The sequence below is a fragment of the Sarcophilus harrisii genome, chromosome 5 (genome assembly GCF_902635505.1).
Source record: "Sarcophilus harrisii chromosome 5, mSarHar1.11, whole genome shotgun sequence".
In the NCBI taxonomy this organism is placed as follows: Eukaryota; Metazoa; Chordata; class Mammalia; order Dasyuromorphia; family Dasyuridae; genus Sarcophilus; species Sarcophilus harrisii.
The window spans coordinates 231,872,376-231,896,699 of NC_045430.1; the positions used below are offsets into that span (position 1 = coordinate 231,872,376).

The following is a 24,324-nucleotide window of genomic DNA, read 5'->3' on the forward strand; positions in this document are numbered from 1 at the left end:
AATAAGAATGAGAGAAATACACAGAAATTATATCTGAGTGAGATGAAATTTCCCATAAAAAAGAAGGAAAGTACATCTATAGACAAAGAAGTACTATCAGTACTACCATAAATGTACCAAGTGATATAGCATACAAAATTCTTATAGAAGACGTTAAGTGAGTTATAGGTTCATAACCAATGAACACAAAATAGAATTATGAAATGCAAAACACATAATTTTGATTCTATTAAATTAAAAACTTTTGCACAAACAAAACCAATGCAACCAAGATTAGAAGGAAAGCAGAGGGGCAGCTAGATGGCACAGCGGACAGAGCACCAGCCCTGGAGTCAGAAGGACTTGTGTTCAAATCTGACCTCAGACACTCAATACTTCCTAGCTGTGTGACCCTGGGCAAGTCATTTAACCCCAACCAATCTGTACACATCCTTTGATCTAGCAAGATCATGATTAGGTTTGTATCCCAAAGTGATCATAAAAAAGGGGAAGGACCTACATGTGCAAAAATGTTTCTGACAACCTTTTTCACCATGGCAAAATATTAGAAATTGAGGTGATGCCCATCAATTGCAAGTGGCTGAAGAAGCTTCATTCATATGAATGTAATGGAATACCACTGTGTAACAAGGAATGATGAAAAAGCAGATTTCAGAAAAACCTGGAAGGACTTTTACGAACTGATACAAAGTGAAATGAGCAGAAACAGGACAATATTGTACACGGTATTAGCAACAATATGTGATGATCAGCTATGAATGACCCGGCTCTTCTGAGTAACAAAATGATCCAAAACAAGCACAAAGGATTCCTGAAGGAAAACACTATTCATATCCAGATAAAGAATTGGTGGGTTCTGAATGCAGATTGAGGCATACATTTTTCATTTACTTTATTTTCTTTCATGGTTTCCCCTCTCTTTTGATGTTTATTCTTTCACAACTGTGACTAATAAAGAAATATGTTTACATGACAGCAGATGCATAATCCATATCAATTTGCTTACCATTTGGGGGAGAGGAGAAAGGAGGGAGGGAAAAATTGGAACTCACAATCTTGTAAAAATAAATGGTAAAAACTGTCTTGTAAATAACTGAGGGAAAAATAAAATATTATTTTTTAAAAATTAAATACCAGTAAGAACCTCTATATAGCTGCCAGGCATAGGGAAAGTGAGACTAAAGAATTCAGTGCCAAACAGATAAAATCATCATTGTAAGTCATCCTAAAAGTCAGCAAATTTTTAATTTATCTTTTATCCTTACTCCTCCCAAAAAACACCTTTGCTGACATAAGTACTGGAATATATAATACAACTATTTGATACCTTACAATTGTTCTACCACTGGTTAACTCAACAATAGCCAAAGCAATTCTAGTAACACAACAAGTCATCTTCTTAAAAAAAAATTCATTACCTCCATTGTGTCTTGCAATATATCCAAGTGCCCAGGCTGCTGCTTCCTTTACTCCAGGGTCAAAATCTTCCAAGCATATGACCAATGTATCCAATGCTCCACAATCAACTATTGCTTGTGCTAACTGAGGAGAATGTTTGCCAACTGCTCTTAATACAAATGCAGCTGCTTTCTTGTAGAAACGCTAAAGAATATAAATATATTTTATTAGAATTTCATATTAGAACCCAAAAATAAAGACAGTGAACTTACTTTTCAATGCTGCAAATTATATGCAAAATAATTTCAATTATATATATAGTTTTCCAAGTAAAGCTAGCCTCATTCAATAAGCGAAGACAAAAATTTAAGTTTTCCTTTTTACATTTTAAGTTTATGTTTTACTTTTTGCAAATGGGTTATGATATAAGATGTATTTCCAACATTTTAATAAAATAAGATTATATTTATCTGAATAATATAAAAAGAAACTAACAGATTGTTTGCATGTGCAGATAAGCTATGTTAACTGACAGTAATGAGTTCACTTTGCTAGTTCCTGAAGTATGACAAGCCTTTCACTGGCACCAAAGTAATCTTCCTGGTGCTCACACACGATCTGATAAAATTGTCTTCTCTCAGGTGAATTGCCAGCATGTATAACCAAATAAATGTGACAGGACACAATGCAGTACAATGAAACAGACATTGGATTTGGAGTCAGAGAACCTGGGTTCAAATCTTGACTCTCTCTGGGGTGAGTCATTTATTTACTTTGAACCTCATTTTCCTCATCCATAAAATCAGGGGGTTCCAAATGAAAACAAAATTAGAAAAATACACATTTAAATCTCTTTATTCTAAAAATGAAAATTAATAGAGAAGATAATATTTAATTAGAAAACAATATTTGGTATCAAAAAGTAGTGATAATGATAGGATTTTGTTTTCTTCCCATGAATAAAGTTGAATTACAACTTCAAAAATTTACAAATTTTTGTAATTAAAATGTTTAAAGTGCACAAAAATATTGCCACATATCTAAAATTGTATTTACCTAAAAACTGTAGACATGAAATTTTAAATATCAAATATATATTACTAGCATTTTGAGATTTTTGTTGAGTTATTTTTCAGTTTCTGTTTCGTTGTGATCTTTTCGTTATCTGTTAGTACCAAGAAATATGTGAATCAAAATGTTTTGATATGTTTAATGGAGTATTGGTATTGATAATCGGATTTTCCATATCAATTAATGATGTTGATTGTGTGACAAAATAAGTTAAATTTGAGGTGTACTTGGTATAAGTAGAAGAATTCTTACTGGTTCTTTAATGGAATATATATTTAAGACAGTTTTTTAAAAGTTTTGAATAGAACAGTGTTCAGTTTCTAATAACTTGGAAAGTGAGAATTGGAAGTACATTTTATAACATGAGAATTGGTTCATTTGGTTTCAGTGTTTATATTCTGCAGCTGGCAATTTTCAGAACAGAGGAGCACACCATTATACCGGAAATGCTCACACAACTATTCTACCTCATGTCCCCCTCTTCATTTTTTTCCCCTATTCCAACATTCTTAATTTTCCTTTTGTCCCCTTTTATGCAGAATTCTCCTCTGGATTAGAACTGGGGAAACACAGGACCTCAAAAAGGCCACAGAATTTGGACAAAATGGAAGACATTGATAGAAGAGATCTCTGTTTTTCAGTTCTTTCTGATCTTTCTCTCCTTCTAACTTGGCAAATTTGGGGGATTACCAATATAATAAAGCAAGCCTCTTTCACCTTTCCTTTCCCATTTAAGGAGAAGAGAGAGAAAACACCCTTCAGAGATCTTTTCAATCTGTATTTAGAAGTTATATTTCAAACAAATAGGGATCAACTCTTGAAAATACCCAGAGAAAACGATTCCTTAGGCTCCATAATCCTGTTTAAGAATATAACAAATTAGATTCTAATGCATGGGAAAGCTGTCCACTGTTATAGAGGAGGCTAGGAACTCAGAGCAATGGAGAGACACATGGGAAGAAGACAGGATGAAGAAGGACCTCTGTCATTAAATACTCTATTCTGGGACGTTCTTCTATATCATCAGCAAGTAAATCTGCCCTTGTTACTGATGAAGGACAGGCTAGAACAGTAGACCCCCCCCCTTTTATCCACCCGGGGCATGTGCGGCCACCACTGCCCCCATCATTCTGTGGTATCTCCTCCCTTCTGGCTGCCTCGTTGCCCTGCCTCAGTGACACTGAGGACCACTTTAGCCAGACTGCATGCTCCCCAGGTTGCTCCAAGCCTTCCAATACTCTCAGGACAAAGTCATTTTTTCACTGCTCACTCTCAGGAAGTTCTACTTCACTAACTTCCTACAGCAATTTAAAACCATTTCCTCCCAACACTCAATAGTAATGGAGAAAAATGATTCCCCATCCTCCAGTCTTTATATGCTCAAAGACAATTACTAACGGTCCGAAGAAAAGAAGGCTAAGTGGTGGTGACCTAAGAGTTCTAATACCCTCCAATTTTCATCAACTCATTTTCCATATGCACTTGGATCCTCTGTAAACAGGGCTTGTAAAAGAAATGTGTGGTGGTCTTAACACTGGTATATATTGCTTATTTAAAAGTAACAGTCCTTACATTCTGTTCAGCCAACGAATAAACGAGCTGTGGAAGAATGTCTCCCTTCACGACAGCCTCTGCCAGGTCATCATTATAATTAGCCAATCTCCCGAGAGCCAGGGCAGCGGTCTGCTGAATAGTTGGGACAACATCCAAGAGAAGTGGTCTCAGCAAAGACATTACACCTGAGTTACATTGGGAAAGGAGGGAAGGTAAGTTCACACCATGAGCAAAAAAATCATCTTTTATATGTAGTTCCATCATATGAAGAGATACCTCTTGTTTGAAGAAAAAAATTTTAGTATCCACTGAAAACTAAGGACTATTTTCAAACTTCTAACTAGCCATATTTCAGAAAAATTCTAGCTTCCTAGAATGAGAAATTGAACTAAGTCCTGCCTCTCTACCAAAGACCAGCTCAAATTCGGCCTTACTTCCCAAACCAGAATAAACTATCCACTAGATATTACCTTATATGATCATGAACAAGTCACTTCTTCCCTAAGTCTCAGTTCCTTACTTCATATTCTATTGAGAAAGATTCATAAACTTTAAGTAGCTATATAAATGGAAGTCAGTACTCCAACCCACACTGATCAAGACTCATGGTTTGTACTACACAATTAGATCCTAATTATATACTTGCTTATATTATACTCTAATTGTCTTGTCTGTTAATGTTATTTTTTTTTCAAACAAATTTTAATATCCTTCTTGGGGAAAAAAACAGATCCTAATTTATTTTGTATTCCACAAAGCACCTTGGATAATGCTAGGCACATATTAAGCACACAATAAATATTTAATTGATTGGTGTAAAACAATGCTTTAGGAGAGTAGAGAAATTGAAAAATTATTAATTAACATTCACATTACAGTATTTTCACCTACATATATTAGCTTCTCTTCTCAAAATTTTTGCAAAATAGATGGCTCTATTCATAAAGAATTCTATTTCTATTGATTACACCATCACCCTCTCAACAAATTCATTATACTTTGATTCAATTAGTATATATGAAATCTATTGTATGCAAAACATTATCCTAAGTCCTGAGATATAAAAATGAAATATGACTAATTCTCCTTGGAGAGTTTAATATATTTGGTGTATGGGGTAAGGATTAAGCACATTCTGAATAATCATGTGTATAATGCAGATGGGAACATTTTAAAACAATGTCCAAACAAAAGGCTCTGCAAAATCTGGAGAGAAGTCATTGCCACTTAAAAACAAATGAGGAAAAGTTTCATGGAGAAAATAAAGTCTTGAATTGGGTTTTAAGGAAGAGAGAAGTTTTAGCAAAAGTTTAGCAAAAGTATACTTTATTTGCAGAACAGTCCAAGCAAAAAGACTAGTTACATCTCAGATTCGTGTTTGTGTTTGATGAAATACCTAGCTACCATTTTCATGATTTCTATTTATTTCATTACTTCATGAAATAAATCCTCAACATCTGATTTTTAGATCTCATTTCCCTTTGTTACTTAGATCCTCGCGTGAATGTGGCCACCATTTTCAAAATGAGATCTCCCTAAATTGTTGTGAAGTCAGAGACCGCCTCCATAGTCACAAGGAGATCAAAGGAAGAAGATGGCAATGGTACAAAGTAAATCACTTCTCCTAGAATATTAGCTCAACACCCATGCAGTTTCATTTTCATATATAAGGATTGCATGTTTATTAAAAAATTGAAAATAACTTTTGAAAAATAGCTTTAGATCCATGTCTGTATATTATATGAAGTAATCATAGTAGAATGGGAACAAACTTTAGAAGCCAATTTTTTTTAAATTAAGGCCTAGAGAAAGGAAATGACATGCAAAATTAATGGCAGGGCAAACCCAGGTATAAATTCAAGGTCACATCCATTATTATATGGCTACATTTTTCCAACTTGTATTAGAAATTTAAACTTTGCAAAACTGAAAAATCTGAAGTTAAGATAACCCCTCAAAACCACTAATTTACTCTTATCATCATATAGCAACAGATAATTATAATTAGATTACATCTTTTGTTTGTTTTGTGAGGCAATTGGGGCAAAAATAAGTTGTAATTCTTATCGAATAAAGAATGCTTTCTGTGTAGTTAAAACTATTGTTACTGATTTAGATTATATCTGATATTTGCTTATCTAGCATCTTCATAATCTACTTTTCCTTTCTTTTTTTTTTAGCCAAATAGTTTTGATGATTACTGCCTTATAATTTGAATTCTAAAAGTGCTATTTTATCACTCTTACCTTATTTTTTGTTATTTCCTTACATGTTTTAGACTTTTTAACCTTAAAATAAATTTTCTTATTTTTTGGTTTAATTCTGTATAGAAAAATCTTTGGTATCTTGATTAGTATGGTACTAAATACATAAATTCATGCAAATGGAACTATCATTTCTTTTATATTGACATGGCCTAGTCACAATCAATGACTAGCTCTGTGTTCTGTCTTCCTATATTCTGGAAAGAAAAATGTGAAATGTTCCAAAAATTTGTGAAATCCTGCCTTATTTCAATGTAAAATATGTTATCATCAAAACAAAAACACTCCAATTTTTCCAGCCTTATTTTGCACTACTCCCCAACATATGCTAATTTGACTATTTTCTGGTATCCTATTTTCCATGTGTCTGTCTTTTTTCATTATATTTTGTCTTTCAGAACCCTTCTTCTTACTTTTTTTTAAGAGTTATCTTCTACACTCTGATATCTTTTCTAAAAATGATCTCTCTCTCATAATAATTTTATTTTTATTATTATAAATAATTTACTTGTTCCTCTCTTTTACATTTCCACTTTCTGCCTTGTATGGTTATTTTCAAACAGCTGAACCTTCCTATTACATTGCAAGCTCTTTAAAGGTGATTCCACCTTTAAAGTATTTCTTAATTACTTAAGTAATTACTTAATTACTTAAGTATTTCTTTTTTCTTTTTTTTTTTTTTTTTTTTTAACATCTACTGGTCATTCTGCCATTTAGGGGAGGGGGGTGGGGGGAGTAAGAGGTGAAAAATTGGAACAAGAGGTTTGGCAATTGTTAATGCTGTAAAGTTACCCATGTATATATCCTGTAAATAAAAGGCTATTAAATAAAAAAAAAATAATAAAAATAAAAAAGTAAGTATTTCTTACTTAATCTTTTTATCTCTAGAACCTAGCCTGATTCCTTACACATAATAGGCACTTATGTTTGACTAGTTTTAGTATGATCAAATAGAAAGAACATTGAGACATTTTGTTGTAACAAAAAAAATGCTAAAATGTTAACTGATTATGTCCCCAACCTTGTTTTTCTATTTCATTCCAAAGATAACTTTTTAAAAGATGTTTCAGAGGACTTCATAACTTATTAAGCAAAGGATCAAATTACCTCTTATAATAATTAAAAGATTAGTTTCCATCTATTTTTATATCATAAAACAATTTTGAAATAAGCATAACTTTAAGGTTTTTACATCTAATACTTTATAATAATAAAATGAAAGTTAAGTTTATCTTCACACACATATAAAACAAAGCTGAACTCCAAATAATGGAAAAACCAAGGAAGTCCTGGAGAATACATAAGGAAATAATAATTCTTTCCTCAAAGTGAAGAAGAGGAGAACTAATAGGACAGAATTTTGTGTATGTTGTTACCTAAAATTTTTGTTATCAAATATTTTTAATTGTTGTGTTTTGTCATGGAGAAGGGTTCAATGGGTATGGTGAAAGGGGAGATGAATGGCAATAATTTTAAAGAGAAAATAAAATGATTTTTTAAAAAGTTCAAAGATACCAAAATAAGAAGTAAACTGTTATTACATATTTATTTGTCTTTGTCTATAGCCAAGTAATAGCAACAGCATCTGCTCATAGATCCTTTCCATAAGTTATCCCACAAGGCAATGTAATATCTTACCTTTTCCAATCCAGCCATGTACCCTCTATAATTATAAAAACACTGGTACAGCAGAAAGGGCATGGAATGAGGAGTCAGTAAATCCGAATTCTAATTCTGTCTCTGCCATTTACTACTTAAGCAACCTAATTAGGCAAGTCACTTTTTTTAAAGCTTCAGATAAATGGGGATGAAATCATAACATTTCATAGTTTCTATGGATCTCAATTAACATCTTGTCTAACTCATACCTTAAAATGAACTCCCTCTCTAACAAATGAACCTCTAACAAATGACGATCTAGATTTTTCTCAGACTTCCAGTAAAGGGAAATCAACTACCTAAAGAAGGAATCCATTGCATTTTTGGAGAGCCCTTATTGTTAGAAGATTTTTCCTTAACACAACTTTAAGTTTGAGTTGATGAAATTTCCACTCAATGCTCCTAGTCCTGCTCTGTGAAGAACTCTAATTTTTTTTTCTGGGCAATGACCCTTTAAATACTATAAGAAAGCAATTATGTCCTATTCCCACCCTTACCTTCATCATAAAATGGTTGTCCTGAAAACTTAGCATCCCTAGTTCCTTCAAGGGATGCTCATATTACATGAAGCCTTTACCCATTCTGATTATTTTCTTCTGGATACACTCAGTTTCCTTCCTAAAATATGGTGTTTCCAACTGAACACAGGACTCCAGAAGGGCCTGACAAGGGCAGAGGACAGTGAGATACTCACCTTCTTGTTCCTGGCTGCTCTGCTTTTTTAAAATTCAGATTAGGTGCAATTACAGTTATCCCTTCCACATCAAGGGGGAAGGGGTGTAGCACCCCATCATGATCTGGAAAATCCTTATAAAATTTGTTGCCCCTCCCTTTATACTAGAGAAAAAGTCTGAATTGTTATAGTATTAAAAGATATTTGGCATTATACAATACTATAGATATGCATTTCTGAATTTCTAAACTTGTTCTGTGTCATCTGTTGGCCTGCCTGTACTATCTGCATGTCGTTCTGCAAAACTCACCCAAAATTCCCATTTAATTTCTTATGCTGTGTCAAGATATATTTAAACATGATGGGAAAAGTCAAGACGTAGAAGGAATAACTGTCTTTTCTTCGACTACCATGTCACACTGCTGACTCATATTAAGTTTGCAGTATATCTCTAAAAAAAAAAACCTCAGTACTTTTTTTTAAATGAATTGCTTCTAGCCACACTTTTTTTCATTTCGAATTCACAAAGTTATTTTTTATAAATCTAAATATAATCTTTTTTTTTCATTTACATTTCATTTTGTTCAGTTTAACATGATGTTCAAAGTGAATTGTCAAGGTCTTTTTGGATCTTGATTCTATGAGATCATAACATCACAAATCTGGAATTGGAAGGAACGCTAGAGGTAATCTAGTCCAATGCTCTCATTTTACATATGAGTAATTGAATCCTAGAGACAGTAAATAATTAGATTAAATGACTTGCCCAAGCTTAAGAGATAAAATGACAAACAGAACAAGGATTCAAATTCAGGTATTCTGATACCAAATTGAATCCTATTTCCACTCTTGCCTCCCACCATGCTCCTTAGCCAGCAGAGCCAAGCAGAGATTCCTGAGGCAATCCAGAAAGACTTTCTTCCAAGTTAACCTTAAACAATTAATAATTATTGGGTCCAGGGACTCAACCTGCTCCAAATCAAACCAGCTGTGTTTTCATTTTGGCCACTCACTCTAACCATCCTTTTGAGAAAAAGAGGAAAAATTTCATCAAATACTCACTTAAAAATCTATGTAAATTGTATTACAGTATCCCCCTGAGCTGCTGTATCTTATGATGACAATTATCATTTTCTTATTCACCTTAGTAGTGATTCCATCCCTTTTTTGCTTCTTTTTTTTCCTGTCACAGTTAAAAAAAACTGTCATCCTTAGCTTTCCTTTCCAGCCTCACCTCCTTCTGAGATTTAGCACTCCAGACACTATTCTTACAAGACCATAATAATAATCCCTGCGTTGCCTCACCCATGGAGTCATTATGAAGATCAAATGAGACGATGCACGTAAAAGTGTATTGTATACTGAAAGTTCTATATAGAAGGAAGACAGAATTATTCTTTTTCATAGACTAATCAACACAAGTAGCCTGAGGCTTTAACTCTCATAAGATTCCATAGCTGCCTCCCTCCCACAGTGAACAAAAACGTGTCACACTAGAAAAGAGAACAAAAAGAAAAAGTTAAAGACACAAGGACAATTCAAGAATATAAAATTCTTTCCATTATTTTCCTTTTAGTCAATGAGCTACTTTTTTCTCATTCTTTTCTTATTTGACAATATTGTAACCTGTCTGAAGACAAGGATTCTTGACTATTCATTTGATATCTTAATGAAGACAAAACTAAAAACATTTCTATCAGACAAAAACAATTTCAAAAGCATTTATCCTATGCTCAACAAATGGTGCTCAATGTATGTTTTTTTACTGGCAAGGAATAGATTTGATCATGATGAAATACTATTGAAAATACTTATTTTTAAGCATATTGATCATATTATCATACATTTTAAAATGCTAACAAAAAGCCTTGGTAGTATGTTAATAATAGCTGACCTTTGTGAAGCACTTTGGGATTTATATACATGAGCTCACTTAGTTGTTATAACAACTCTCTATGAGGTAAGTAACTTTAGATATTATTGCCCCCATTATTCAGATGAGGAAACTGAAAATTAAAGAGAGTAAGTGGACTGCAGAGAGTTATACAGCTCTTAAGTGTTAGGGGTGAGATCCAAATCAGTCACTCGTACCTCCAGATATAATACTCTCTCCATAATCCTATACTGCCTCCCATAGATACATCTATTTATCTTAAGTTAGACTTAATTCTACTTTAAAAATGAAAGTTGTTTTTTTTTTAATTCCCAAGTTCTCATTACAAAGATATACAAAGAGCATTCCAAGGTAATTTAGGTGACAACTTGTAGGTAATTCCTTGGTGTCTGAGAGAAAACCACACATTTGTGAGCTTCTTGTAAACAGCATTGTTAGAGAGACAGAGACACAAAGAGACACAGAGACAGACAGAGACAGAGAGAATCAGAGAGACAGAGAAAGAGAGCCAGACACACAGAGTGTGTGTGTGTGTGTGTGTGTGTGTGTGTGTGTGTGTGTGTCCCTACCTTTCCTACTATCTCCAGAACTTAGCCTGGTATATAGTAGGGTGTTTAATAAATGCTTTTTGACTGAATTCTTCATCCATATACAATTCAATGTTTTCTCCTTTGTTTAGAAACCACTCCCACACCCCCACTGCATCCAAAGAGACTTCTTTTTCATCCTTAACCTCTCTATTTAATGTCTTTTAATTTTTCCTCCCTTGCCCTTAAATATGATTATTGCCCTTATCTTCAAAAATACCATACCTCTAATTAATCTCATCTACTTCTAAGCTTTATGTTGTTGTCACTGACAACTTGCCATGATTTTGGGGATTTTCTTGGCAAAAATACTGGAGTGGTTAGCCCTTTCTTTCTCCAGCTGGGAAAAGAGAAGTTAACAGGATTAAATTACTTGCCCAAGATAATAGCCAATTAAGTGTCTTGAGGCTAGATTTGAATTCAGGAAAATGAGTCTTTCTGATTCCTAAACTAGTGCTCTCCATTTTTAAACTCCTTAAACCAAGGTACAATCTACACTATTCCTCTGTATTAGCTTTCTTTTTTAACCTGCTGCAAATTATTACATTTCTGCCTCCAAAACTACTATGAAACCACCTTTTTAAGATCACGAATGGCTCAAGGCCTCCCAAAGCCTATTTTTGGTTTTCATGTTCCTGACTTTTCTTTAACATTTTATACCACTTACTCTCTTCCTCAAAACACTTTTAATCTCTTTACTCTTTCTTTTGATAGTTCCTCTTCTTGACCCCTTAATTTAGGGCTCGTCTTTAAACCTCTAGTCTTCCCTCCATATTACCTTATCCTAATTGAGCTCATCCATTCAATTAATTACTTCTGTGCTGTACTGACCATTTCCTATTTTTCTGTGACTGAGGATTCGCCTGTACTCTTAATTCTCTTTCCAGATGTTCACGTGGCCTTTCTACTTAGTTGGCCTATTGTGAGACATTGTGTTCACTTCAAGATGTCAGATTTTGGGGCAGATGGATGGGGCAGTGAACACTAACTCTGGAGTCAGGAGGACTGGAGTTCAAATGCAACTTCAGACACTTAACGTTTATTAGCTGTGTGAACCAAGGCCAAGAGACAATTCCAATTGCCTCATCAAAAAGAGAGGGAAGGAAGAGAAAGGGAAGGAGAAAGAGAGATGTCCAAAATTGGTTCCTTTATCATCTTCAGAGGAACCTGGAAACCATGAGGTTCAATCCATTTTGTAGAGAAAGACAGAAATTTTGTGATTTGTGGGAAGGAGAAGGTCACATTTGAACTCAGGTCTCCTTGAAATCTAAGACCTGGCCCTAAGTCATCCTTCTCTTTGTATTCACTTCATTGATATCACAATTCTCCTAATCTTTCTATTTCGAAAACTCATTTCTCTATTACAATTCAGACAGCTTAGATGTTAACCCCTGGATGCCTGTTTCCTCAGACTGTAACGTTTTGTCTTTAGCTGCTCTTCTATCTAAATCCCGCCTCAAGCCTTCAAGGTCCAGCTGTTCAAGACCTCTTCCATTATCTTATCTACTTCTGTCAATTCCTTTCTGGATCCCTACAATATTTATAATGTGTCACTCTGTTTAAATGGATTGTTTAGATCTAACATGTAAGGTTCCCAGCTTCATACAAAATTATAAAATTGGGAAAATTTGTCTTTCCACCTCCCTTATCAACAACCCCCCCCCATTCTTTCCTTACTGACAACACTTCTGACCTTGCCTTCTAGGTTCTCCTTATCCCACTCCCCAGGCATTTTCTAGCCTCTATTTTCTTACTTTCAGCTGCCTAGCTATTAATCTCCTCCAAGGTGTTGTTTGCTAATAACACATTGGCTGATAAGCACTTCCAAGGAGTTGTTTACTAATAGCTGATAAGGGCTTCCTTTTTTTGAGGTGTTCTTTTCCTCTGTGTGTGTGTGTTTTTTTTAATGTTTATTTATTTGCTGATTATAATGTATCATATAGTCTGCCTACCTCTGCTCTGCGGCCTAAAACCTGCACACCAGTTCCAGGCACCCGGTTTTCAGGAGAACATCAGCAAACTGATGAAAAAACAGGGATACAATACTTTTGGATTCCATAGTCTTTTCCTACTATGCATGGAGATGGACCCTGCAAGTGTTATTATACTCATCATGAAACAGAAGCTCAGAAACCTTGAATGGTTTCCCATAGAAATGGTCCCACAGAAAGTGGCAAAATATAAACACAAATCTGCTGACTCTGAGTATAGCATTTTTTTCACTCTGCCTCTCTGGGATGATGGAAGACTAGAAATCATGCTATATGAGCACAATAGAATATAAATGATGTCTTTGTTCATTTTAGGATTGCACAAAGTATACATTAAGTGCTTGATAAATGCTTTATATTTGATTGAAGGAAGCTGAGCATTTAATTTGGAAAAGAAAAGCCTTAGGTAAAAGACACAGACAGCTACCTTCAAATATTGGAAGGACTGGGATTAGACATGACCTGTGTTGGCCCAAAGGGAAGAACCAGAAACAACAGGTATAAGGACAAGTTGGCTTTGTGCAGGAAAAAATTTCCTTGTAGAACTGCCCCAAAGTGCAATATACTGCCTGAGAGATTATAAGTTTCCTGTCACTGGAAGTCTTCCAACAAAGGCTGAATAACTACTTGCTTCTGTAAGAGAATTCCTTTTCAGATACAAATTGGCTTGTGATTGAGGTCCTTCAAAATACTGAGGGGCAGCTACATGGTGCACTGGATAGAGCACTGGGCTTGGGATCAGACTGACTTAGCTTTCCTGAGTTCAAATCTGGCCACAGAGTCCTATTTGCTAAGTGACCTTGGACCAAAACTCTTCACCCTGTTTGCTTCAGTTCCTCATCTGTAAAATGAGCTGAAGAAGGAAATGGCAAACCCTTCCAGTATCTCTGCCAAGAAAACCCCAAACTGGGGTCGCAAAGAGTCAGCCATGACCAAAATGACTTAATTAACAAAAATGCTGAGGAAAAAGTCCGTGACTGCATGTTTATTAAAGTTTAGACAACTTCAGTCTACTTTTCAGAGGATACACACAGATGAAATGGTAGATCCTTGAAAAATTTTTGAAGACTGAAATACTCTCAACCTAGAAGGTTTGTCTCCCTCCATTTCCCCACTCTTCCTGAGGGACTGAATAAAAGAAGATAAAAATTAGTAGCAAGCCATCATATATAATTTTATTGCCCTGAATCCCATGCTCTTTATTTGCACAGAACTTAGCCCAATGTTAAAAATACATACTAGGCACTTATGTAAATGCTTTGAAAAGGAAATGCATCCTACCTCAAATTTCATATAACTTACTACTATAAATATGTGTGTGCATTCCAATCAAGAAATAATTGCCATTCCAAGTCAAGCCATTCATTTGAGAATATACCGACAAGTTAATGCATTGCGTCTGAATTTGTGTGGTCTATGTATATTGTATATTTGCATGGCAACTGGTTTTGTAACAGGAATAAGAATTTAACAGTGTGTCCTTATAAGCTATTTCTGTCCTCTTTTCAAAGTCATAGGATGAAATGTTGTACAAAAACTCTTGGGTTTTTTCCCTAGAGTGGACATAGAGAGCCTTTAGTCAATAGGTAATAATATCGTTATGACCACAACTGCTGCATTTGCTCAAACTATCAGAAAGTCTGGTCTTACCTTTTTGTTACTATTTTCTATTTTTTTTCAAAGGGAACCATTCCCCCCATTCCACCCTAGCCCCACTGATTCGCTCATCATAACATGAATCTCTCACATGTTGCTAGAGTGCTTTAGGTTTCTGTGTAATTCTACATATACAGGAGAATCTTCTTATAATTTATTTCAAATCAGAGCTACAAAGATTCTATACAAGATTCCCATCTGAGTCCAAATTAATATACCATTAGTTTTGTTCTTAATTTCATGGGATTAATGTAATCCATATTCTTTAGTTTTATTTTAGGTGAGAATTACTTCTAGTTTTTTTGTAATTTATAAAATATATATACATATATATGAGTAAATTTTATCTGTAAAACAGTTGTAATATCACTTAATACTACCAGCTTCAAAGAATGGCTCTAAAGAAAGAACTCTGAATTTTAAATTACCTGATAAATGGGAATGTTTAATAAAATTCTGGTTAAAATGATGGTTGACAAAAAAAATTATTATCAGATGTTAGAAGGTATTTGGGAATAGCATACATGTTCTAACATAAATACTTAGAAAGTGTGCCTTCCCTCTACAGCAGGTTGTTTGAAAAATATTTATTTGTTGACATTGCTAGCATCTATGTACAACACTCTGTTTTATGTTATTTATATCATCCCGATTTAAAAATAGATTCCTTAATAATGTATGTTTTCACTGACTTTTGGCATCTGTTCAGGAAGTGATTTCCACTGTCAGGTATCATTCAATCAGACTATCACTGAATATTTATGTAGTCTGCTAACAATATCATGGGAAAACTGGGTGCATTTCTAGATAAAATGTACAAGCCAGTCAGGGACACTCCAGATTGTAGGATGTTCTTATCCCCCCATAATTTAAAGGGTGCCTAGGATTATGTAAAGGATATATTACAATAATGATGGATATAGAAAATAATGGATCTATAATCCTTCAGTGTTCCAAAAGTCCAATCCAATAATGACTCTATTTCAGAAGGTCCCAGAAGTTTAGATTCTTTCTGGGATCCCCCAGGGTTCTGATCAGATTGTGAGATTTCACACAGATGTCCTAAAGTCCAGCACAACAAAGCAGTGAATATGTAGGCCAGACTCACCAATAATAGCCTTTCAACAATCTAGAAAATGATTATGTACACAGGCAATTTTGTACTTTTCTAGAAAGCTATATGTTCAGTGTTATTTAATATAATCAGAGAAATAAGCTTAGGTACATTTTGTAAAATGTAGGATGTTATATAAATGTGAGCAATCCATATATTATTATGTATATTAATAACAATGAAGCATTACACTACTCTTAGGACAAGGACATATAGAACTTAGACTAGAACTCAGCAATCTTTCAAAATATAAGCATCAATTGTCTTATCTTTTTGCCTTCCAAAGAGTCAGAGAAGAAATTGTGGAATAGTGGGAAGAGCTTGGGACACTCTGATGACTGACTTGAATCCTAATTCTGCCACCTTAGTCAGGTGACCTTAAGAAAGTCACTTCATCTCTAAAAGTCTCTGTTTCCTCATATACAAAAATGCAATAATCAATATTTTCATTTCTTGCCTTAGAGAACTACCTAGAAAAGCAAATGAAATAATGTACATAGAATGCTTTCTAAATGTCATTTTTTTGTAGTATCATTACACTGTTAGGTGGTCGGCAGAGATTTGGCAAATGTTAACCAAACATGGCATATGTTAATCAAACACTCACCCGCCTTGGGAAATAGGTCGGGAGGGTGTTGTAAACTCTTGCAGAGAGTGGTCAAATGTTCTTACAAGCAGGAGAGAGAGAAGCATGAGGGTAGCCAATTGCCTGCTTGCCAGTGAAAATTAGCTTAACATATTTAGCATTCGTGCCAAAAGTTACTGGCACCTATCATACTCTACTGTGTTACACATCACTGTACCTATTAATAGTTAGTCATTATTGTTTTAAAATCACTTTTGTGACAGGATACATTTTAAAAATTTACTATCTTCAGCTCTTCAACAGGTCAGTCCAACTACATGGTCTTCATAACTGGCAGACTTTCATAAATGCATAAAATAATTCAGTAGTTATAAGATTTCATTGTTAAATAGTCACATATTTTGACATTCACATTATGTTTCACTACAGAACTGGCTACAAATTATGTTTATAATTATTATGTGGGAAAATACAAAAATAGGTTTTAATAGAAATAATTTCCATATGTTCCTGCTTCTTTAAGCTTAACAAAACAAAATTTAAAAGATTAACATGTGTAAATAATTTGCCTTTTCCCTTTTAATGTAAGATTTTAATTGACAAAATTGATATCTATATATGTAGTGTTTCTCTTCTAAGATAAGAAGTTATTTTCTTAGAATTAAGAGATTATCTAGTTCTTTTCCTTGTCTATAAGAACACAAGTGAATAGCATAAATAACTTGTTTTCATTTTTGAAACTTTTGAGACAATGCCTAACCCCAGTGTTCTCTACAGATCCCGCCATGTTTCTTGCAGCTTCCCATAGCTTTAGGTTAGGAGGTAGCATGTTACATTGCATAAAGCAGTAGTTCTCAAACTTTTGTTCTCAGTATCCCTTTATACTATTAAAAAATTATTGGTGATGTGTCCAAACAGTTTTTGTTTATGTGGATTATATTTATAAATATTTACCATATTAGAAATAAAAAACAATTTTGAATTTGTAGACCCTCTAAAATGGTTTCAGAGACCTCCAGGATTCTCTAAATCATACTTTGAGAACCACTGAGATAGAGCAATGGGCTTTGAATCTGAAAAACCCCTTTTCTCACTCTGAGAGGCAGCCAGCTGTGAAAATTCATAGATGCAAGGACTTGGAATCACAAAGACTTGAGTTCAAATCCTGTCTCATACATTTACTAGCCATATCTCTGAACAAGTCACTTAATGAAAAGTGAATGCATGCATGTACCTACTCCAATTTACTCATCTGAGATAAGTAGCACCTATCTCATAGGGTTGTTGAAAGGATTAAAAATGAGTTAACATAAGTAAAATACTGTAAAAACTCTAAATGACAATTATCATTATTGTTGTTGCTATTTTATTATCATTATTAATAGCATTTACTTTACCAGGCTTCTATAAAAGTTTAGCCTCAGTGAAATATTGCATAAAATGGGAACATATTAGTAAAGTGCCTAGCAAACTTCAAAGAATTATATACCTATTAGTTATAATGAATAATACTGCTATTGATATAGCAGCCCCTAGACCTATTATTTGAATCCATGAGTAGGGTCCTATAGATGGTGACTATCCTAAGATTTAATGTAGTCTGTAGATCCACATTCCAAAACTTATGGCTCATAAGCTCCTACCAATAAACTTCAATTGTCGATCGGTTGTCATTGAGTGGCACAAAGTAAAAATTGTTTCAAAAATGGCATAGCATGAATCACAATACAAAACATTTTCCCCATTAACAAAGGGCATTCTTCCCCCAAAACACACATTAGTGCAAAAAGTTGACAACATATACTGCATACTATGGCAGAAAAGCAAACATTTGGGGGATTACAGATAGCCAAGGCAAATCACATTTTTGGTGCTGCTGGGCCCTGATGTTCTTTCTTTACTCAATGGGCACATCATCTATCAAATAATTTACTCCATAATTATAGTTGGAGAGAAAGTTGTTGCAAGGGAAAACATGTAGATACTTCTTCATAACTTATTGTCAACTTAGAGCTCTCTCTCTCCCTCTTTTTTTTTTCCTCTTCTCTCCTCTCATTTCTCTCCACTAAAAGAACTCCTCCTGTTGCAACTAACTTCTTTTAACTAAGACAGCATCTTGCTTTTTAAAGGTCACCATGACCTTGGCTGATACTAAAGTCAACCAATGGTTTGACATTTTACCCTGTAATGATAGCAAGAAGTTGATTGAAGAACTACACTGCTTTCCATTTACTTTAAGAACTTAACACCTCATTGTTTCTATTACTTGATCCATTATATTCTTTAGTTTCATCAAATGTTCACAGAAGAAAGAGCTAAGAAGTATACCAAAAAAATCAATTGATCTATAGATCCCCGATTATAGAAAAGTGAATGCATGTGCGTACACACACATACCTACTGCAACACACCCTCTCAGTGGGATGGTTTTTCTCAGAATGAAATGGAAATTTTTGCCAGAAAAGTGGCTTATACTAATAGAGCCACAGTAAGAGGATAAAGAATTTTGAGGATTCCTACAAGTAATATGCTAATATATGAATTGTCAACAAATATTTTGGCATTCTAGCAGCTCAAAAGAATCTTTAAAATGTTGTTAAATGACACAAACACAAAAGAATAAATGGATAAGGGAGACACAAATGTGTTAATATCAAATAAATAAATATTCACCAACCACTTTCTATATCCAAGAGATTCTTTAATTAAGAAAAGTCAATATGTCGTGCCATGTACCATCTGACCAACTCTGTAACTTCAATTCACATTTATTAAACTTCGCATAAGTGCAAGGAGGCTATTGTGCATGTGACTAGAGATAAGACAAAAGAACAAAAGAGTGTGTTTTCAAGGAGTTTATATTCTCCTTGTTGGAAGGAGAACTTGCCACTGTGCATTCTAAAAAGTGGTTCTAAGGGTAGAACCAAGATGGCAGAGAAAAGCCAGGAAGTTGTCTGAGCTCTCCTCAATTTTCCTCAAAACAACTTTAAATCAAGCCTCTGGATGAATTCTGGAGTGACAGAATCCCCCAAAATGAGGTGAAACAAATTTTCCACCCCCAGATAACTTAGAAGAACTGTCAGAAAAGTGCACAGCCCAGTGCACAGCCAGAGGACAAGTAAATCAGCAGGAGAATTTTAGTCCAGCACAGATGGGCAACTGAGGCTCTGAGGTTCTGCTCCCTCGGACACTGGCAAAGCAGGCCAAAATAAAAAATGGCTTTAAAGTCTCTCAAGTTCCCTCTAAAAACTAAAGACCTTGAGAGTATTCTTTGGGCCTGGACAGTCCTTAAGTCCAAGAAATTCATGAAGATACAGGTTGATTGTACATAGTTTTAGAAGATATCCAGTTTGATTTGCATCCATGCCATGAGTCAAATGTCTGGAATATAGTCCTGGATGGAAAACGTTTCTGCCTGCTTTGAGAGTTTTTGAAACTAAGCTAAAAATACTATTCCTCACTCCACCAAGGTAATGCTGATTCAGACTTCTGAGATGATTCTCCTGGACCCCAGAATATGCAAAACAATGAAATAAACCTTCCACAATGTTACTATTGACAAATCACTCTTACATTGACAGCAAAGGAGGATCTTTTCTGGAAATCTTTCATCAAAAAAGGCAACTATTTTTTTAGGATAGCTTTAATGTATTTCAGTCAAGAGCTATTTCCTCAAATTCAGCATCTAAAATTAAACATTGTTTTGCCTTACAAATTCCTCTCCTTAAACTACCTTACTTTTGCCAATAATATAATTTCTCAAGTCATACAAATTTGAAATCTCTCATTATCTGAGACAATGGACTCACCTCCCATATCTGTTATGTGGTGGTAACAATTTACATTCATCGTAATGTGAAAATTCTATGTTGATAATGTAATTTGTTCTGTTCATGTTCATATTATGCCTCTCCAATGATCTGGTTGATTTAAAAATTTAAGTCTTTGGAGACAATGGCATTCAGTGATTCATAGCCATATAGCACCACTATATAATAATATCAATAGATAATATTTTTATTAAAATATAGGCCTTTGTTTTTCAAAGAGAACCTCAGAGTGATTAAAAGTTCTGTACAATTTCCTAAAATCAATCACCCCAAGTTTTTCCTCCTCTGTAATTCTGGACCCCAAAATATGGTCTATTTGCAGTATATGACCAAAATATATGTACTGATGGGACCAGCTTTATAGGTGGTCTACTTAACTACAAATCACAATCTAGACAATCAAACTGTTTTATTTGTTTTGTTTTCCCCGTGTGATGAGATTAGACTCTTGAATAATTATAGATCTCTTTTAGGAACTTCTGCAACACTTTTCAACTACCTGAAAATAATTTTTCATTCACAAAAAATATCTTGAACCCCACATGCAATCAGTGTGCCATAATCAAGAATAGGTGCATTTGGAGAATATCACCATCTATTGGGATAACTTCTTCTGTTTGCCACTTGCACAGGATATCCTCCAGGGTTTCCACTTATGTTTGGTGACCATATATTTCCCTATTTTGTGCTTCACTTAATATCACTAATAATAGGGTCAGTAAAAACATCATCTCTGTTGTTGCTGCATTTTTTTCAAGTAATATTGCATAATTTTGACAGATTATGGAAGAGCCTATTCAAGACAGAATTTTGTTCTACTGAAGCAATGTTTTTGTTAATAATCAATTCAACAAAACTATCTGGTGTTTTATTTGCAAATACAAAGTATTTACTCTGTATCCGTGCAGATCTCCTATGAAGGACTTTATTAAGTTCCTTGAGGAAAAGGATTATTTCATTTTATCTTTGCACGTCCAACCTGAGCATATAATAGTCTCTTAGTAAATGCATGTGGATTGATGCACTGTTGTTTTTCAATCTCCACAACCCTTCATGACCCCCTTTGAGGTCTTCTTGGCAAAGATACTAGAGTGGTTTATCATTTCCTTCTCATTTTACAGATGAGGAAACTGAAGTAAACAGGATTAGATGACTTGCCCAGGGTCACACAGCTTGAAGTGTCAGAGGCCAGATTTTACTCACTAAGATGAATTTTCCAGATTCCAGGCCCTATGCTCTATTCATTTCGTCACCTAGCTGCCCTATGGATTGATTGGTGATTGGTCTATTGTAAAATTTCCTTTTTGAAAGCATGCTTGTTCTCTTCTCAAAATTTCATCAAATTCTTATTTAAAATAAATAATAGAGATGGAAAAGTAGACAAATGAATTTGTAGTTATTGGCTTTTTTTCAGTAATCTTTTCTCCATAATTATGAAGCCTGAAATTTCTTTCCTCAAACTTTTGATATTCTCTCCACTATCAGGATACAATGAAAACTAGACCTCAGCATCTTCAAAATTGTGGTCTCCATATATAAATGATCTAGTCCAGCTGCTCTTCCCATATTTATTTTCTTTCATGACATTTCATAAGTGGCCCATGATATTAGAATCTAAATGTGGCAATTCTACCAGCATAAAAGAACAAATATTTGTCATAGAAATCTTTAAAGATCTTTTCTGTTCTAATCAGTTTGGAACTTAAAACCATAAAACCCTCTTGTTTTACATTGTATTCTATTCAAATATAGATTTTATATACTCAACAAAATTACAAAAAATTCTAAAATCTACACATCCTATTAGAACATTTTTCAGTGCATTCCTGTTAATAAGACTCATCTAAAAGAAAAAAAAATATCAATTATCTTCTTTAATTCATTCCCACATTTATAAGAGCTATAATAAGGATTGTTTAATGTTTGGGATATTTAATACATTATACTATATAACTTTATTCTATATACAATTAAATTCATGTCATAAAATCTCCTTGAAATTATTTAGTAAAACCAAAAACATTAAGATTAAATCTTGAAACTACAATTTACAAATTTTCTATTCTCTTTAATTTACTTACAAGATTTCATCAACTCATACTCACCTTGTTGACCTTTTTTCGTATTCTGAGTTTTTATAGAATATAACTTGGATAATTAAGAAGTTTTCCTTTGCTTGTGTAAAAGATTTAAAATATTTTTAAATTTTTCTCTAAAATATGAAAAAAATTACTAAACAAAACTTTCTTCTGGATAAGAGAAATATGATAAGTTGCTAAATAAACAGGTTTTGACAAGGTGTGCATGTGTGTGAATTTTTTTAAAAAACATTTCAATGTTTGCTAAGTACATGTCAAATTTAACTTAAACCCAAGGCAAGACTAGTCTGTTTAAAACAAACCTTTAAAAAAGTCATGAAACAGAGAAGATTAAATGTGAGAGTAAAAGTCAGAAAATTTCGTGATATTTCTAACATCACTAAGAGTAAAATGCTAAACTGGAGACATGAACTTCAGAAATTAAAATGCTGTTTGCTGCCATGAATAATCCTGATCCAGATAAAGAAAAATAATGGTCTATGCTTAAGCATTTTTATACCTTTGTAGAGTCTGTGGGCAGTCATAGGGACTATCAAACTTCATTATCTTTCACAAAGCAAATGACATCTTCCTAAAAACCAATGAATACTTTAGAGAAAAACAGTGAAATCCCTCCACTTAAGTGAATTTGGCCTAGAAAAAGAAAGATACCAGTTGAGTGATCCAACCTGGAATATTTAATGGTTCATGTTTTCCCAAAATATGTCTTACCCTTTTTTTTCCCCCAAGATACTATAATTTGAAAACTCCATAATTTATTATAAAAATGGTTTCAATTATTTTTAAATTGCAGCATTTATCAATGTAAAAGTAAAAAATATATATATTTTACTATTATTATTATTTTAAGCTTCAGTGTTTTGGGGGATAGCTAGTACCATCAGGACAGATAATAATATATCTAAAAATATCCTATTAGTGCTTACTTGGGGAAGTCAGGAAAGGAAAATGGCTGGGAAAAGGTTCTCCCATCAGAATATTGTTAATCACATTATTTTCCTTTTATTCATTTTTAAAACCAAAAGTAATGATTTTAAAGTCAAGGGACACACAAGAATGATGTCCTGCTTGCAACAATCATTACTTTAAAGTATTCAAATAAAGTAATCAGTTTTACAATCTTAATGGAGTTCTTTAGCAGTTGAGTTATTTCCTGTCAGAATCTGGAGTTCAGATTCTGACTATGGTGTTTCCTACTATCTTTGTGATTTCAGATAAATCCCTTGTCTTTTCTAAGATTCAGTTTTCTCATCCATAAAATGAGGATAATAGCCCTTGCACACCCCACGGCACAGGGCTGTTAGAGAAAAAACACTCTATAAATGTCAGCTGTTCAGCAATTACTATGCCAAGTACAATGAATAGTTGTGATGTTTTTTTTTATTACTACCCCCTACAGTACTTAGAATACAAAATAGAGATTCAATAAATATTTGTTAATTTGGTTTTATTTATTTGGACAGTCTAGACAGCCAGTCCATATAAATTAGGCTGGGAGCTGGAGTTTCTTTGTCCTAAAAGCAAGCTTTATTTTTCTTAACCTTTTTTTTTTTTTGGCAGAGTTACCCAAGTAATTACCTCAATGTACCATGTTACCTATAGATAGATATAGGCTTTAAAAGTCATATTGATATTTCCTTATTCCCTTCCTCCTATACAAAGTGTGTAATCTGGTTTTCAATGCACTTTATTATTTTATTATGTTAAGTTTGATGTATAAAATACATTTTTAAAGGTATTCCCTGCTTTCCCTCTAAGACCATAATTAAGTGCACAAACATTTACTTCATATTAGTAAGTGGTTTTAAAAGAATTCTCCTGGAGTTTTTATTAGTTTAGTAGTTTAAATACAGACCACCAAACATTCATGACTTTGTATGCCAACATGCTAGGAACTGTGCGCCTTATGTTTCTTTTCTTTTTCTTTTATAACAACTTGCTGCTCCCA

The 24,324-nt window shown here is 33.8% G+C and overlaps 1 protein-coding gene across 2 annotated transcripts in view; it reads right to left on the minus strand.

Moving 5' to 3' along the window:
- Positions 1-24,324, minus strand: part of SPAG6 (sperm associated antigen 6) — an 83,209-nt gene that overhangs the window by 47,829 nt on the left and 11,056 nt on the right. For both annotated transcript variants that reach the window (XM_012551247.3, XM_023505085.2), the window contains exons 4-5: positions 4,042-4,208; positions 1,419-1,602 (exon numbers count right to left, since the gene is read on the minus strand). In XM_012551247.3, coding sequence (XP_012406701.1) covers positions 1,419-1,602; positions 4,042-4,208 — 351 coding nt within the window. The remainder of the gene's footprint in view (positions 1-1,418; positions 1,603-4,041; positions 4,209-24,324) is intronic.